The 19,209-nt window shown below is 39.0% G+C and overlaps 1 protein-coding gene across 4 annotated transcripts in view; it reads right to left on the bottom strand.

The window, feature by feature from the left end:
• The window catches only part of BTLA (B and T lymphocyte associated), a 31,243-nt gene extending 12,263 nt beyond the window's left edge, over positions 1-18,980 (bottom strand). For 3 of the 4 annotated variants that reach the window (XM_081797100.1, XM_081797108.1, XM_006749663.3), the window contains exons 1-2: positions 18,512-18,980; positions 2,748-3,071 (exon numbers count right to left, since the gene is read on the bottom strand). In XM_081797100.1, the coding sequence (XP_081653226.1) occupies positions 2,748-3,071; positions 18,512-18,599 (412 nt within the window). In that variant the 5' untranslated portion in view covers positions 18,600-18,980. The remainder of the gene's footprint in view (positions 1-2,747; positions 3,072-18,511) is intronic. The other variant, XM_081797120.1, reaches the window with a different exon arrangement.
• Positions 18,981-19,209: the final 229 nt, after the last annotated feature.

The raw sequence follows: 19,209 nt of genomic DNA, 5'->3' as shown, positions 1-19,209 counted from the left end.
GAAACTATCCTTTTCCCATTTTAATGGTCCCAGCAGCCTTGTTAAAAGTCAACTGGTCATCTCATTGTGGTTTTGATTTATATTTCCCTGATGATGAGTGATGTTGAGCATTTTTTCATGTGTCTGTTAGCCATTTGTGTCTTCTTTAGAGAAATGTCTATTCATGTCTTCTGCCCATTTCTTAACTGGATTATTAATTTTTTGGGTGTTGAGTTGGTAAGTTCTTTATGGATTTTAGATACTAACCCTTTATCGGATATGTCACTTGCAAATGTCTTCTCCCAATTCCTAGGCTGCCTTTTAGTTTTGTTGAGTTTCTTTTGTTGTGCAGAAGCATTTTATCTTAAACTACCTCACACCTGTCAGAATGGCCAAAATTAAAAACTCAGGAAACAACAGATGTTGGTGAGATGCAAAGAAAGAGGAACCCTCCTACACTGTTGGTGGGAATGCAAACTGGTGCAGCCACTCTGGAAAACGGTATAGAGGTTCCTCAAAATGTTAAAAATAGAACTACCCTACATACCAGCAATCACACTACTAGGTATTTATCCAAAGGATACAAAAATTCTGATCAAAGGGTGTCCACTGACTGATGAATGGTTAAAGAAGATGTGGTATATATATAATGGAATATTACTCAGCCATCAAAAAGAATGAAATCTTTCCATTTGCAATGATGTGGTTGGAACTACAGTGAAAGAAGTCAGTCAGAGAAAGACAAATACCATATGATTTCATTCATATGTGGAATTTAAGAAACAAAACAGATGAACATCAGGGAAGGGAAGAAAAAATAAAATAAGGTAAAAATAGGGAGGCAAACCATTAGAGACTCTTGACTACAGAGAACAGGCTGAGGGTTGCTGGAGTGGAAGTGGGGGGGATGGGTTAAATGGATGATGGGCATTAAGGAGGACACTTGTTGTGATAAGCACTAGGTGTTATATGAAAGTGATAAATCACTAAATTCTACTCCTGAAACTAATACTACACTATATGGTAACTACCTTGAACTTAAATAAAATCTTGGAAGAAAAAAAAATGTCAATTGGCCAAAGATGTATGGATTTATTCTGGATTCTTAATTTTATTCTATTGATCTGTATATATATCTTTTGCCAGTACCACACTGTTTTGATTATTGTAGTTTTATAGCAAATTTTTAAATGAAGGAGTGTGAATCCTCCAACTTTGCTTTTCTTTTGCAAGTTTTTTTTTTTTTTTTTTTTGGCTATTTGGGTCATTGCAACTGTATGTGAATTTTAGGATCAGCTTTTTCATCTATGTAAAAAAAAAAAAAAAGGTTGTTGGGATTTTGATGGGAATTATATTGAACCTGTGGATCATCCTGGGAAATACTGCCATCTTAACAATTTTAAGTCTTCCAATGTGAATGGCATGTCTTTCCATTTATTTTTATCTTCTTTAATCTCTTTCAGCCATGTTTTATTTAGTGTATAAGTCTTAAATCTCCCAGGTAAATTTATTTTATTCTTTTTGAGGCTACTATAAATAGAATTGTTTTTTTAATTTCCTTTTCAGATTGTTCATTGCTATTGTATAGAAATACCATTGATTTTTTTTTAGCTGATCATACAACCTTGTTGATTTCATCTATTAACTCTACTAGCTTTTGTGGATTTTAGAAGTGAAACCATCTCTTCTTCCTTTCCAATTTGGATGCCTTTTATTTCTTTTTTCTTGCCTAAGTGTTCTGGCTAGAACCTCTAGTTCAGTGTTGAATAAAAGTGGCAAAAGCAGATAGCCTCTTCTTCCTGTTCTTTTTTTTTTTTAAGATTTTTTTCTTTATTTATTTGAGATAGAGATAGAGATAGAGAGAGAGAGAGCCAGCATGAGCAGGGGGAGGGGCAGAGGGAGAGGGAGAATCAGGTTGTGCAGGGAGCCCAATGTGGGGCTGGATGTGGGTTTGGATGTGGGGCTCAATCCCAGGACCCTGAGACCATGACCAGAGCCAAATGCAGACGCTTAATCAACTGAGCCACCCAGGCTCCTCTTCTTCCTGTTCTGAGAGGAAAAGCTTTCACTCTTTTACCATGGAGTATGATGTGGGAGTTTCATAAATTAAACATATTCATTTATTTTCCTCTACTCTTCTCTGTTTGCTTTCTCTGTTTGTTTTATTCAGTTTGGTTTGGCCCAACTTAACCTCAACCTGTTTTCCTGATGTTTGAGCCTATTGAGGGCCTCTGGGAGAGACTGGGAAGGCAGCTAAAGCTATGAACATCCTCAAAACTCATCAGGGAGTCTGGTTTCTTTGTGTGCAGTTTGTTCTCTGTGCAATCTATGAATTATTAACAAGTGTATAATTGTCTGAGCACCACAAATATAATTTCAAGGATTTATTATCAATAAAAGTTAAGGATTGGTAAGTAGAAGAAAAAAATAAAAGGAAAAGAGGACAAAGAATAGAGAGCTGTCTACTACTATTGGTATTCACTTGGTAATTTTTTCCGTATTTCAGTGGCCTAGTATTGGATTTATCAAATAAATGCTATACCCCTTAAAGGCAAGAACAATAAATTTTATTATATTTTTTCTCTATTTTTCTCTACCTCACCCCAAAATTACACACACACTTGCTCACACAGATCACAATCTGAGGAGTGTGACAACTTTCCAATTTACATGACTTCAGTGTGTAACATAAATGCTTGAGAATCTGGGTCCTCCTTTTCCTTAAAACATGATGAGAAAATATGAGATAGTCTTGGTGTAGAACTCACCTGTCACATTAATGGTTACTGAGTGGCTTTCAACAAGTCCAGATGAAAAATTTGCAGAACAGCGGTATGACCCGGTGTCACCAGGCAGCATGTGATTAAAATGCAGAATAAAAACTGAAATATTCTCATTTTCATTCCAGCTTGTGTATCCCTGAAGTTTATACCCAAGAGATAAACAGCTTTTTCCTTCGAGCTTGCACCAGATCACATTAGGTCTATTAGTACAGTATTTCACAGGGCATTTCAGATCAAATGAATTCCCTGCTGAGACAGTGTATATGGAATATCTCTTTACATACAGTTGTTCATTACATGATTTTTCCCCTGAAAGATGAAAACAAAATTAAAATCAAATATGCTCTAGAAAGACCAGATATTTGCCACTCAACAGATTCTGCCAAAGGTTTCTCAAGTATGATTTTATAATTTTCCCAGATAACATTTTTTTAAAAAGATTTTATTTATTTATTTGACAGAGAGAGAAAGAGCTCACAAGCAGGGGGAGAGGCGGAGGGAGAAGCAGGCTCCCCACCAAGCAGGGAGACCGACATGGGGTTCAATCTCAGGACCCTGGGGTTATGACCTGAGCCGAAGGCAGATACTTAACCGACTGAGCCACCCAGCCACTCCAGATAACATTTTTCAGTATATTAACCCTTACTAGCAGAGTGTCTGGTACATAGTAGGTACACGATAAGTATTTGTTGAAAAAAATAATTTCCTCAATTGTTGAATAATTTCCTCAATTTCCAAAATATTACTGACATTTTTATTACTATAAAATGTTATTTTATTTTATTATTTTGTAGCTACACCAATGGTAGCAAATAATAACAATTTTTGGTCAATAATTTATTATATTCCAGGGGCTGTTCAAAACACACTAAATAGGGATGCCTGGGTGGAGCTCAGTCGGTTAAGCGTCTGCCTTCAGCTTGGGTCATGATCCTGGGGTCCTGGGATCAAGCCCCACATCGGGCTCCCTGCTCAGCAGGGAGTCTGCTTCTCCCTCTCCCAGCCTGCCCGCCACTCATGCTTTCTCTCGCCCCCTCTCTCTCTCAAATAAATAAAATCTTAAAAAAAACACTTTAAATATTTTAACCCATTTAATCTTCACAACAAAAAAATATATTATTATGACACCTATCTTACAGAGGTAGTAAAACATTTGCCTAGAGTTATATGCTAATAAATATGGGAATTAAGACTCAAACTCATACTAGAGTTCATTACTCTGTAAATCATTAACCATTACTCTGTTATTGTTTCTTGAGTAATAATCACATTTTCTATTACTAGCTCTGATATATTCCAATAAGTGGGAGAGAGGAACTTTTGTAGACAATTATTTCCCTATTATACTTGGCATTAGAAATATTCATTACTTGTTTCACAAAGGCTTTAGTGCTGCCTTGCAATTTTTTCCATGACTTTTTCTATGTAGGACACATGCAACTCAAGATAATTGTTGGAAGATAGGATGTTCTGACATAACATGAATGTTTTGTCTTCAAAGGGGGAGGAACAGCGATGCATCTCTTTTGGAAGTTCTATCTTTTGGCCTAACATACAGGAAGTTGCCTCCTTTTGTTTTGGTGGGGAGAGCTTTTCCCTGGAAACAGATTTTCTGTTATCGTCTATGAACCTTCTGTTAGTAATTGTCAGTTGCATATAAAATCTGCAGCCAAGAAAAAAGAACTTTTAAAATGACCTATTACTACTGAATAAGTTCTGTTACCCTTAACTTACCATGAAAGTATTTACTTGGAAACCTCAACAACTAGGATGTAACCGTGAACCAAGATACATGAAGAAGAATTATTCCCTAAACAAGCAAAATAGATATTGCAAGAACCCAAACTCATCTGACTTTATACATAATCTTTATAATTCCATTATCATTTCCTAATTAGCTTAGAGGGCATAATTGTGTTATATAATACAGAGTAATAACTATATTCATAATGAGAAGATTGAATCAACAAACAAAACCTTCAATAAGGCTTAATATATCTATTTTTTGAAACAAAGAAGAGCTCAATCCATTTTACAAAGAATTTCATCAGAAATGGTCATGTCAAAAAACATTTTGGCTCAAAAGGGGCAAACTTCAATTACTTAGAATGTATATTTATGTGGAAGTATTCATTCTTTGATATTTGTTGGATTATATTGTCCCTTTGGAGACTCATGCACATGAGCAAGAAAAATGGCACCAATTTATGACAACCACTTAATTTTTTTGTATCAGTTACATCATGAGTGTATATAAATCATAGAATATTCTACTACTGAACTGACTCCCTGTGCTGGTAAAACAATAACTACAATCAGCCAGATTCCTTTTAGTTAAGAATGCTATAGTGGTTCATACATTTTTGTTTTTCCATTAGAGCTAAGGTCTTGAGAGTGTTTTCTCTTTAAGTTCCTTTCCCTACATCCTTATGTTTGTTTGTTTTCTTGGCTGTCTTTCCCCCTTTTGAACTACCCTCTCAGCAATATATCCAATACATCCCCTTCATTAATTTCTTTCACTCATCTCCAAGCGTTCTTCTGAACAGATGTATGTCTTACATCAGCATAACTGAGGTGATCGCCTAAACTAGCTTTTAAGGACAAAGCAGGCTAAGGGCAACTCGGATGTTGAGGTGAAAGACAGCTTTTGGCCCTGCCTTGCACACGCTGCTCTACTTAGCTGAATGTTCCACTTTATTTCTACACCCTTGCCAGCATAACTATTCTCATTTTAAGCTATTTCCTAACCTCCAAAAACCTCTCAGTATAATTTCTGCTCACATCTCATCAACCTCTGTTCAGAAACCTGATTCAGTTTCCAGGAACCAGATTGAGAACTGTGGAGAACTTTCAGAAACTTGTGAATATTTTTATATTTATAAATGCATTGAAACCTCAAACAAGTTCACTTTAAGACTTACTAATTCAGTTGCTTCCAAAAATTCAAAATAAAAATGAAAGCAAACTAAAAGCCAATTTATAAGGATGAAGTTTTCAAAAACTTGAAGAGAAAGGGTAAGGTAATTTACCAAAAGGAAGTGCCTAACAATATAACACCTGGATGTGGTTAGACTTGCAACAAGAAAGCGAAGAGGCCAGAGGCTGAAAAGCCAAGTGAAACTCACATTTCCAGAACTCCATTCCTCCCCCTGAAGTTAAGAGACTACCTCAGCCTCCTAACTTTGCTTTTCATATACCTGGATCTAGATAAGTCAGTCAGAGGTTATGGAGCCTAGAACTAACTCAGTGCCAACATTGTGGAAAACAACAAGATGGTTGTAGAAAAGGCCTTCCTGCCCTCAAGGAGCTTAGCATTTAATTGATGAGATGAGAGTAACTAACATAGCCACTTTCCCAGAATAAATTTACTATCTACCTTACCACTCTTTTTATCTTCAAATTCATCTGAGCTGAAAACAGGGCTCAGAGGGACCCTGGAAGTCCTCGTATGTTAGTTGTTGGGGGGAGGTATAGAAATAAATAAGACAAGGTATCTTCCTTCAAGGGGCTTGCTTTCCAATGGGAAATAAAAATGCTTGACAGATGGGAGAATGAAATAACACTATAAAGAGGTGCAGACTTTGTTTGGGTGTGCAGAGGATTAACCTCAGCTGGGACTATTGGGACAAGGCTTAATGGAAAAGTTATATTTGAGCTGAACAGTAGTGAACGAATAACCCTTCGATAATCAGAGCAGTGAAAGGGACAGGGGAGGTATTTTAAGACTGAGCACATGGAAGGGCAAAGGCAGAGAAGGAGGAATCTCATGGCAGATTCAGGGAATTGATACACACTTGGATCATGGGTTTCTCACATAGTGACGTGGAGACCACAGGTTGTTTCAGAATAAATGCAGTAAGCATTAAATGGGCCATGTTTAAACTCCACTTATTCACCATGAGAAAATACAGAGTCTGATTCTTCTGGGATATCTATAAAAGTCATGTAAATACCTAAAAACTAGAATAACCGTTCAGACATGGTTGCTCAAATACTCTCAAATACTAACATATTGTGTGATGTTGAGAAAGCCACCCAGTCTCCCTGGACCTCAATCTCTGTAAAACAGGATGAAAACAGGAAAATCCTTACCCACCATCCTCTCCTACACAAACTCATCCACAACTTCACCTCCCTCAGTGTGTGACTGACACGATAACACCAGCTCTAAGTCTATGTTGCCTTTCCATTTAGCCATCAGGCTGTCACCCAATGCTAGTAGCCCAAGTGAACATCTCTTCTAGTCCCAGCCTATGTGGCTATGTGCATGGGGGGAGTGCACAGAGCAGGGGTAGGAGAGGAGGAGAGCCAGCTGATGGTCCTGACCACATCACTGACTCCCAGTGGCGTTGTGGAAACATCACTGGGGTTCCTGCATATTCTTATCAGCAGGGTGAGGATCACTGGCTACCACATTGGCTGGACAGGGATTTTTCTTGAATGGGGGAATGAATAGATTAATGCAGTCTTGCCAACAGGCATTAAACGTCATCAAGAGGACTCGCTCTTTGTTCAAAGAGCGTATTAACACTTCCCATCCCCTTGAGACTCAAACGGATGTTTGTAGCTCAGGAAAGCTACACAGAACTAAGTGGCACAATTTGAATTCTCCATCAGACATCCATGTTGACACTTCACTCATCCTGAATCACGCATGGCTGTTTCATGACATTCAGGAAATCAAAAGCTGTCCCTGTGGGGTTTGTCTTGTAAAAAAAGCATTTTCTAAACAGAGGTGAGGAACACAGTTGCTTTTGGATGGAATGTATCCGCCAACGTTAGTTGTTCCTGCTGTTATTCTCAAACATTCATAGCTAATGGTGGGGAATTTTCAATGTCAAAAATAATTCAAATAAACATATTCAGTAAAAGGATGAAACCTCTACCATCCTCTGGCTTTTGTATGATGAAGTATCTCTTTTTAAGTCACTAGAGGTTTCAGAAGACTTATATATTTTTTTTAAGATTGTATTTATTTATTTGAGAGGGAGAGAGAGATCTCCAGCGAGGTGAGGGGTGAAGGGAGAAGCAGACTCCTGCTGAGCAGGGAGCCCGATGCAGGGCTCAATCCCGGGACTCCAGGATCATAACCTGAGACGAAAGCAGACGCTTAACTGACTGAGCCACCCAGGTGCCCTGGAAGACTTACATTTTATAAATCTTTATGAAAGCCATGACTGTGTATTATAGCATGCATACTTCATGACTAGGGTATACCTAGCATATTTGATGCCCAGAGTGCACCATTTCTAGCAACCCCCCTCCTCTATATGGAAAAATGTTTTCAGAGATCATGAGTTGAAACGAACAATAAAATGGCCAGAAAAGAAATGAAGACAGTGAATATTTCCTTTCATTGAACTTCATACATAAAACCATGGAAGATAAAAAATGTTTAAAATATTAAAATCAAAAAGGGAAAAATGCACCAAGTTATTTAATAGTTTTGTAACTACTTAAACAGTATGAACTTTCATCCTTTAGTTACAGTCTGATACAGTAGTCCATATAAATAATTTTCCAGTAGCTAATAAATGAATTTTATTAAAACTGAAATTCTACAAAAGATACAATTTAGGCAATTACTAAATTGTACCACAAATGTGAAGTTTTATTTTGATTCATTCTTTAATTTTAAAACAACACTTTGAGGAGAACACATTTCAGTTGTATAAATATTATTCAGTAAAACATGAAGTTTTAAACTTCAAAACTACAGTTCATACCTGAAAACAAATTACACCACACAGTTTGTCTTGTTTCACTTTTAGATTTTAAACAAATAAATATTCAAAGTGGTTGCATAGAATGAAAGCAATGAAATGGCTCACATTCTGTTTCTTTGGCTCCATATCACTGTGGTGTTGTTATTTATTTAAAATCTACTGTTGAAATGAAGAAATATGTAGGGGCTCAGGGATCAGAGACACAACACCTGAGCAAACTCAGGTGATTCTGGACGTTTTAAATTTACTCATGAAGTGAACACACGAATCTGTATGTGTGTCCAGAGCCAACTCTGTGGGAAATTCTCTGACTTAGCTTTTGTGTAGAATGCAATGTTTATCAAAGGGGAAGTACTAAAAATGTGCTAATTTGAAACTTACATACATATCATTCAAACCCAGGAATAACTATAGTAATTATTTAGAATTTAGACCAAAGATATTTTTGAGGGGAGGAGTATTTTATCGCTGATATTATTCAGAATTGCTGGTATGTGGTGATAATTAAAAGTAGCTCTATTTGTGACATGGCCAGAACCTGGGAGCCCTCTTGGTTTCTTTCCTCTTTCCTGTCCCATTCTATCAGTCATCAAGTTAAATTGACTCAGCATCTAAAATGTCTTGCCAATTTGCTTCCATAAAACTGCCTTAATTTGGGTCTTACTTCCTTTCATGTGGATTATTGTCACAGCCCACCAACTAGTCTTCTACATTCCAAACTTGGCCTTGTTCCCCTCCCCCCACCCCATTTATTCTCCACATCACTGTCACAGTTTTCATTCTCAAAATGAAAATCCAATAGAAGGATTTTGTGCCTTAAACCCTTCAGAGACTCTTCAATGCCTGCAGGAAGTGTCCAGATTCCATCAAATAAAATTTAACCCCTACTTGCTTTTGCAAACTCACCCCACCCCCATCCTTCAGCAACCCAAGTCCACTGGACATCCCCCCACTCTGTGAGTGTCCCATGCTGTTCTATGTGACATGCAGCATTCCTTTATAATTAAATATGTGTTTATGCATCTGTCCTTCTATCAGGTCCATGACTTTCTTGATGAGATAGTACCTGTCTCTGCAGGACGAGGCGGGCTTAGTATGAAAGGAAGAAGGCCTGAAGTAGCCTGAGACTGAACAAAGAGAGCTCAGGAAGAGAAAAATTTCCTGTTCACAACTCTGACTAATGCTATCTATGCATTAAGGGAGCAGAGCAGACACATCTGAGCTATTACAAAGGTGGCCTACAGGGCACTGAGGTGAAGAATGTATGCATCTCAACATACCCCATAGTGGTTAAGCTATAACCACTAAAGAAAAACTAGACCTTGCAAGTATACAGTGTGGGAAGGCCTGATTTATGTCCACTGAGGGGTGATATTCAAAATATTTAACAAGTGATACTCTGTGGTCATCCAGACACCTGGATCAGCCAGCCAATCAGAAAGATATGCCAGACACAAATAACCCCACGGGCCAGTACCTTCCAGTTGAGCAAGTGTAGCTGCAGGTGTAAATACCATCAGGAGCCAGGGAGGGTAGGTAATTTGTGAAAGCTATTAGCTCATAAAAAAAATAGCTTCATGATTATGAATCATATGTGAAGTACAATTATTTCTAATTTTTAAAGACCATGCACCTTGATTATAACTGTTACCACGAGGAAAATCCCAACTGAGATTCACTCTTGCTCCATTGAAAAATTCTTACACATGCATGGAAAGTTCAAAACGATTATATATACTGAAAGAAATGAATGACTGTAATGAGTGCAGACTGCCTTGATTTGAGCTATGACAGAGTTAAACATAAAAATGTCAATAGAAGATGTGGTCCATATATACAATGGAATATTACTCAGCCATCAGAAAGAATGAATACCCAACTTTTACATCAACATGGATGGGACTGGAGGAGATTATGCTAAGTGAAATAAGTCAAGCAGAGAAAGTCAATTATCATATGGTTTCACTCATATGTGGAACATAAGGAATAGCATGGAGGACATTAGGGGAAGGAAGGGAAAAATGAAGGGGGGAAATCGGAGGGAGAGATGAACCATGAGAGACTATGGACTCTGAGAAACAAACTGAGGGTTCTAGAGGGGAAGGGGGTGGGAGGATGGGTTAGCCTGGTGATGGGTATTAAAGAGGGCACGTACTGCATGGAGCACTGCGTGTTACACACAAACAATGAATCATGGAACACTACATCAAAAACTAATGATGTAATGTATGGTGACTAACATAACATAATAAGATTAAATTAAATTAAAAAAGTGTCAATAAATAATTTTTGAAAACCACAATGATCATGAAAGGTGTAATACATCAATAATTTTCTGTGGTGTAAAGCAGGATTTCAGCTTCTGTCAGAAGATACCATGATAGACAAACACAGAAAAAACTCCAAAACTTAGGTACATGGTGAGGAGGCTACAGAAGGAGGGAAGTCTTCAGACTTAGGAGGAAAACAAGTCTCCCGAGGAGGAAAACAAACTTTCCCGGTGGTACAATCTGCCTTACTTTCGAGGGCCAGAGTGGTGGACAGCAGGGGAGAGCTGATGACCCCCAGGGAAGGGAAGCAAGTGCCTGTTCCCCTGCAAATTGGTATAGGTTCAGGGGTCCCCTGGGGCAGTAGGTTGAACAAAGTCAAGACCAACTCATGCACAGCAATGGCAGCCATGGAATCACACAGCAGAGGTTCTGAAAGGTTCCTGGACACCTTAAGGAATCACATGCACTGCATCAGAAAGCCCATGTAGTACACTCCTGACCATAAACTAGCCGGCATAGACTCCGCAAATCATGAGGTGACATGAGATGAAGTGTTGAAATGCAGACATCACTGATTTCATGTATTCTGCAGTGTGCATTAAGCTTACCACCTTAACTCTGGTAAACAAACCTCCTACATAAGTCAGATATCCCCAGAAGTGCTAGGAACACCTGGGAAACTTGATGTATGCGTGCAAGATTAAAACAGAGCTTCTATTGTAAAGAGTGACCATTGGTAATCTAAGCCAAACCCTGTGTCATGATCTCAGGGGTACAATGAAAACTGAGAGCCTCAGTCCCTACCATGGATGAGAGATATTCACATACATCTACCTGACAAACAACATGCCATGGAATATGGATCCAAGACATAGATATAGTATGAAATAATAGTTCAGGTTTTTCTTCTTCTCTGCGGATATTGTCTGATATTGGTCTTTATTTTTTTATTTTTTTACAGGAAGAGAAGCTTTGTTGAATAGTGGACCTCTTAATTGCTAGTAATCTCAGTGCTTACAATCTTACTCAAAAAACCAAAGAACTTTAAAAGGCCAAATTGAATACTTGACACACAGACACACAAACAAAAATCAGTGGTTTCTTGGTGGTATTGGTCTTTAGAAGGGGATGGGCATCTCTTCCCTGTCTAAAAACACACATGCAAACATGCACACATAGAGAGAAAGAGAGAGAGAGACTCACATTAATGTAAAGTTCCTTTAGAAAAATGGAACTGGAAAGAATTAAAGAATTAACTTCACGACAAGAATGCACATGGTATGAATCCAAATTCATTCCCATGGCTTAAAAAACAAAGGACAAGAAATGAGAAAATTGAGAGGATTTTCACAATCATCTCTATTACCATTTCCTCCTTAAAAGTCTCATTGTACCAGTATGTGAAAACTTTAAGTTTGCTTTCATGTGGTATTTATTTAGCACACTTTGAAGCACTTTCTTTTAGGGCTAGAATTTCTCATTCTGTGATATGACTATTTGGGGGAAAATTTGAAGACTATCTTTTCAATCTCGTTTTATTAAGCAGTATAAGACTTTAAGCCATTTCTTGGTTTTATCTAGTTTGGGATAAGTCTAAAATTGTTTTGTCTTGAAATAGTCATTTTAGTATTTGCCATAGCTTTGTCTAACAGTCAGCAAAGCTCACAAAGTACCTGTGCCATTTCCTCTCCTTGAGATATTAAAAGACAGGACCCACAGAGAGCATTAGCCGTCCTCAAGTCACACAGCACATGGATAGCGGCATAACTCACATTTGGGGGATCACCTCCAGAATCACTGCTTCACATTCATTGTCACTTGCTCACAGGCACACAGCACCTCATATTATCAAAGTGCTGCAGACCCACCCTAGATCCTCCTGATGGGGGGGAAGATAAGGACGTAACTAATATTTTTGAGTTCTTATAATGTGATTTTCACTCTTAGGTACCATACATACATCGTTTCATTTGATCCTTAAAATCTTATCAGGCACTTAGAGTTGTTATCTTAATTTTTAAGCTGGAAAAACGAAGTATTAGAGAAGCTAAGCCACTTGCTGAAGACAACCAGCTGATGGGAGTCCGAGCCAAGACCGGGACTTGAGCCCAGACCTGGCTAACTCCAAAGCGAAAGCTCTTATCTGCCGGTAGTTGTGGAAGTAAATGAGAACACATAGCAAAAGTTCTTAGCATTGTGCTTGGCTCGTAATAGACAACAAAAAAATACCGGGTATTATTATTCCCTAGGATGGATTTAGGGAAGTGGCACAGTAGTTGAGCAAAGCCTGCAGGTGGCAGAGACAAGATGGAAACCAGAAGGTCTGCCCCAAGTACCTCTGCTCTGAGCAGTTATTCCCAGCTGAGTCAAGGATCAGCAGTCATGCATAATGACTGGCGTATGCATTGGGCAAACAAATATAATAGACATAGAAAAGGCAGTATATCCCATAGAAAAATGTCCTTTTGTATGATAGATGAAATCCTACAAAATTATACTAACCAGGGGCGCCTGGGTAGCTCAGTCAGTTGTGTCTGACTCTTGATTTTGGCTCAGGTCATGATCTCAGGGTCATGAGATCGAGCCCCATGTCGGGGTTCACACTGGGCATGCAGCCTGCTTATGATTCTCTCTCTCTCTCTGTGCCCCTCCCCCCTCTAAAAAATAATAAAAAGAAAAAAAGAAAAAAAGAAGAAAGAATTACTCTAACCAGCAAGGCTGGCCTTGGTCAAAAGTGGGAAGTAAAAATACCTTTGTCTTTACATACTTTTCCAAGCTTTCTTTCAGTAACTCCTCCATTACATCTCTACCAAATGACAAATGTCCCCTTGTGGTTCTACCCTACTGGTCACTGACCACAGCCAAAGGATTCACACGTGTTCCATTTCTGCAGAGTTCTGCCCACCCCATTTGACAAGAATGAATATCTAGTAGAGTGTTGGTTGGCCAATTCTGCAATTCTCTCTGTGGAGTAGCAAACGTTTTTAGCCAGTTTAGTGAGCCCTAAAGAACAATGATTCATATCGACAATTTAGACAATAGTTCCAGAAGACTTTGACCACCTGCTCCCGGGAGGCCCTGTCCTTCAGAAATGCTAGGCCCTCTACCTTGATCACAGTGCCTTCTGGAAGAAAAGCAGCACAGAAAAACTTAGAAGCATACCTTAGAAGCTGTGGCCAGTAGCATCAAAGAGAGACTTTGTCATTGCATCAGAAATCAACATAAGTATTTCTAAATAGTGCCTTCAGTGATAATGTGGTTACTTGGGATGCTCAGGGTAAGCATGGGTTCTGTGTTGCTGTAAAGACACAGGGAACGTCTGCCTCTACTTCTCTCTCAGGTACTTCCTCCCCTTCCTAATGCACTCTACCACAGAGATCACACTGAGATTCACTGGCATTTTCAAAGCCCTAGAAGATAATTAACAATATCCATGTGAGCAGAAACTGCCAGCTGTTCCCCAATATTAATTCTCCTCTTCTAAATGGTAGAAGAAAATTAAATAAGGCCACAACCACCCAGCTAGAACCTAAGTGCCCCAGCCTGCCTTATAACCACTTCTGGACAATGAGATGCTAATGACATTCGTGAGTTCCAGGTTGTGTTCACAAGATAAATATGGCTAACAGGAAGGAGAAAAGGAGAAGTTAGCTCTACCAGCTAAACTTGGGGTTTCCCTATGACTAGCCCAGATGGCCGTTCCAACACTCTCCTGGACTCTGTTCAAAGTGAGCCTCAAATTAGACAAGTTTAGATTCTGAGCATTTGAGAATGATACCCCTGCACATGTGGGCACAAGCACACCGTAATTGCTTCCATAGAGACAAGCATGTAAATCAGAGGCCATGACCATGAAAGGATAGGTGGGTAAGACTGAGCTTATTTTGAGGTAAGGGAATGGAGGCTATTAGAAAAGAGAGGCAAAGTGCATACGATAGAAGAGCTCACAAAGGCAATGTCACTGGAGTCACATGACGACCAAAGCTTTGTTATCGCTTGGTAACTGTGGATGATTGTAGATAATGATATCAAGAGTTATTTATAGACAACTTTTCTCAACCCCAAACAAGAGATGGCCTCTCAAGCCTACTTGAAAGGAATTATCAAGCTAAATTTTGGACTAAAAGAACATTATTAGCTAAAGTGACACAGCACTTAATGATGCGTCAAGTAAATCATAGGAAGTCCTCAAGATATAAAGGTTAAAATTAATGTGTTCTAAGTGTTGTATAGAATTAAGTCACTTGCTGCAGCAACCCTATAAGATCAGTGTCAATATTGTCCCCATTGCTGAGATGAGGAAACAGAACCAGAGAGGTTACAGTCACAGTAAATGGCAGAGAGGGGACAGTAATCCAGGCGGTCTGGCTCTAGTCCCTGATCCTAACTACTCTGCCACTGCCTTTCCAAGAAACACAGCAAAAGATGGATTTAATTTGGTGACCTGATTATGAACACCTTTGAACATTTTTCCTTCAACAATTTGGAACTCGTAAGTAAAGATGAAACTCACAAATAATGAAAATTAAGTAGGAAAGCCCCAGGAGAGCAAGATAAGCAGCATTTGACTTCAACACTACAACAGAGGAAATTTTGATAGTGGGACAGAGGAAGCAACAATTAAAGACTCAGGGTTAGGAAAGCCTATTCAAGGCTCTTATCAGCACACAGGTTAATCTTTTCATGCCTTAATCCAGGAAGTCCTTTAGCTGCAGACTATTTTCCTAGACATTTACGTAAAAGATAATCATATTTTGTGGCAGGCATTTTGGTAATAACAATACACAAGCATTTGGCAGAAGAATGAGTTCTACCTCCAGCACACCAGGTACACATTTCAATAGGAACAAATAGCTAGAGCCATGACATTAAGCCTGAAAAAGACACTGTGTTATCAAAAAGGAACTTCAAAAAATGATAGGTGCGGAGCACTTTCTGCCCTGCTTTTGCTCTGACCCAAGGATATGGCCAGTTCCCAGTGAAGGGACAATCTGAGTGGGATGTGGGGTATGGATCCACGGACCATACTCAACTATCATAGTGAAGGAGAAAGAGGACATAGACAAGTGCCAAATGGAGACTCAGACCTAACTAATGTGTTCTTGATGGAGCCAAACCATAAGTGGCCTCTGGTACTAGATCAGATTAGGATTTATTTTTTTTTTTTTATCACAATAAGCAGCGGTCAGTCAAAGATTTCCTACTGTCTTCATTTCAGGCCACATATAGTGCCCAGTGGTACCCAGACATTAACTGCAGGACTCCGGCCTGCTTGGAGACGGAATCCTTGGTTGATCCTCAACTGAACAAGTGGTCCAAAGCCTCGCAGCTGCGAGCTGTTCCCTGGTGATGCATCTCCACTTGCGGCCTCGTTCTTCCCAGTATAATCTGCCCATCTGTGCGTGAAAGGAAGGTGCGGACACCTTTATTCCTTTCATCAAGACAGAGATCGAAATCATAGCCAGATACCAAGGGGCAGAGTTCCCTCTAATTTTTTTTTTTTTTGAGAAACACAAAAAGCAAGCAAGCATAATTTTATTATAAAGAAGGACCTTAAACAAGAAGTTTATAGGAATATAACATTTTTTTCCAACCTTATGGTAGATGCAGCCTCATTCCTGAGAAGAGGCACACAGATCTCATATTGCTTTTAAGTGGAGGGAAAGAAATCCATAAAAATTAAAGAAAAATTAAATTAAAAATTAAAAAATATTTAGGCATTTTGAAACCGTGCCAGTGTAAAGAACTCAGTAATTTAGTAAATCACAGAAAATCCCCAAGATAAATAGGTTAAAATTAATGTGGTTTTAAGGAATGGAGCCATCAGCTCTGTCTGGGAGAACAATTCTCACTAAACATTTATCTCAACCTATATCTTAAATTTAATGCAAGTAATGCTTCAATCTATCAACTGCTTTACAGTAAACCTGGTTGGCACTTTGAGGCTTTCCATTTCATTTTCCAAATAATTTGATTCTCTATAGTTGGGGTCAAATATATTGTGCAGTGTATTTTATTTATTCACTTTTTTTTTTAAGCTTTAAAAGCTCAACTATTTAAAACGATAACATTAACACTTATTTCCCACTTAACTGAATTTTGTGGGGGGTGCTTGGTGAAAATAATATCAGCAAAACACCATTAACATTTACCAGCTTTTATTATGTGCACTTATTATACCAGGCACTTCACCCATATTATTGCATTTATAGTCTTCACAATAGGCCCATATTTTAGGTATAATTATTATCTCTATCTTACAAGTTAGGAGACTAAGGCTAAGAGAGGATAAGAAACTTCACCAAGGTCACACAGTAAGTGGCAGAGCCAGTAAACAAACCCAGTCTTAACCTCCCTGGCCCCAGTCTAGCTTTGTAAACACATTGGGAGGGGAATAGAAATTGTACCCCACTCCCAGTGTGATACAGCACTGAACATTCTTTTTTTAAAGATTTTATTTATTCATTTGACAGAGAGAGAACACAAGCAGAGGAAGGGGCAGAGGGACAGGGAGAAGCAGACTTCCTGCTGAGCAGGGAGCCCGATGCAGGACTCAATCCCAGGACCCTGGGATCATGACCTGAGCCGAAGGCAGACACTTAACCGACTGAGCCACCCAGGCGCCCCAGCACTGAACATTATTTTCCTCAATTTCACAGAGGATAGTTTATGTGCTCTTCAAATTGGTATGAATTCTATTTAATATATGACTCCAGTTATAGCTGTGTGATTTTAGGCATCTGATGGAAAATTAAAAACCCAGCCAGCCATCTAAGAACCTCATCAATGTAAATTACTCGCACACATAACAATGCTTAGGTGCCTGGGAATTTTTATTCTGCACCTGGTCGTGTGTCATCCTAACATCCACGGAGACAAATTCCAAACCAAGCAGTTCCAGAATTTAAGATGACATTCTACAGGATTTCAGTCACCATATTTTCCAGCTTAAAACCACAGCACACAAACTGATAAGAGTATGTGTGTTTGTGGGAATAACCAGGCAGAAGATTTGAAATCAGACCTGAGAAAATCAGAAACTTCTGCTAGCTGTTTACAGTCTTTCAATATATGGGCCCCTGTGTCCATGTAAGGGAGAAAATGAACTCACTAGAAGGAAGAAATTGCTTTTTTGCCCTCATAAAATCTTTGCAGAGGTGGCCACACATCATCTATGCAGACCTCAAGCTGTTTTCTATGCCACATGACACCCAGGTAAGAACCGTTCTCTTTGAGCCTAATAGAAACGATGACAGAATGCTCTGATCCTCGATTTCTGAGCATTTTCTCATTCGGTGTTCTCCAGGCACACACCCCACTGAGGCAAATAGGGCAACTCTATTTAGTGACATTACTCAAGAGTAACCACAGAGTCAGGTACAAGCCCGGTTATCCAACACCCATCCAGCTGAACACTACAGCACTCTGTTTGCCTCCGTCTCGAAAAGCCAAGCTATTCAATCATCAGGATGGCATCCAGAGCATTTTTGCTAGAAGTAGTGATAAATTTGTACCTTATTTATAACATCTGCCCAATTCTCTTTCCTCACCATCGGAACATGTTTTTTAAGAAAATCAGCCAAGCTATGACTTGAAAACCATGCTCTTGTTTGGTTGATGTTCTAGAACGTGCTCAGTGAGCAAATCTCACTACATGTTTCATCCACCATTATCCACTTGACATTGCAAGCGAGGCAGTCCCTCCACCACCCCCTGGGGAAAAAACAAGAGATTATCTACATAGGTGCCTTACCGTTGATACTCCAGATGCCCAGATGTGGGATCAGGAAGAACACCCCACACAATTTCCCAATTCCAAGCATGCCAGGCAACGTCTTCATTTCCTGTGCATATCAGGGACAGAAAAACTTCACAGGTAGATTTCTCTTCCTCCCTTCAATTCTTCAGGATTGGACCAGGTTACCTACCTCAGTGACATCAGTGAAATAAGTAAAGAAGAGCAAGGAGGTGGCAGAAGACAGTAGGAAGAGCCTGAATCGTGTGTGAAACGAAGTGAACAGAAAGACGATGTGGTACTATATTCTGTGGTTTTTGCTGCTCGTCAAATCCGCTGTTCACTTTCAAACACTGATCTGCAGAGCGGCTCCGTCCTTAACTTCTCCTTCCGCTTTACCACCCTTTCTGCCCCACATTGAGGTTTTTCTCATTCAAAGTTGAGTGACATGAAAAATCAAACTCTAAAGAAATCTATATTGTTGCAATCTTTAGGTTGAGATTTTAATCAAATTAAGGTCAGGGAATTCATGGTAAAAAGTACCTATGGTAAGTATGCCTTTTCCCCCTTTTCATAGCTTGAGATTATGAAACTTCTTTTATGTAAAAGGTTTTAGATTTTTCTTCCTAAACATCATGTCATGGCAAGATTAGAATGCTTATTGTGATTATACCAGTGATTTATCTGAGGTTATGGAGAATATGAGTGACAGGAAG

The sequence above is a fragment of the Leptonychotes weddellii genome, chromosome 1, assembly GCF_054177405.1.
Source record: "Leptonychotes weddellii isolate Sample4059 chromosome 1, ASM5417740v2, whole genome shotgun sequence".
Classification (NCBI taxonomy): domain Eukaryota; kingdom Metazoa; phylum Chordata; class Mammalia; order Carnivora; family Phocidae; genus Leptonychotes; species Leptonychotes weddellii.
This window is presented reverse-complemented; position numbering and strand designations above follow the sequence as displayed.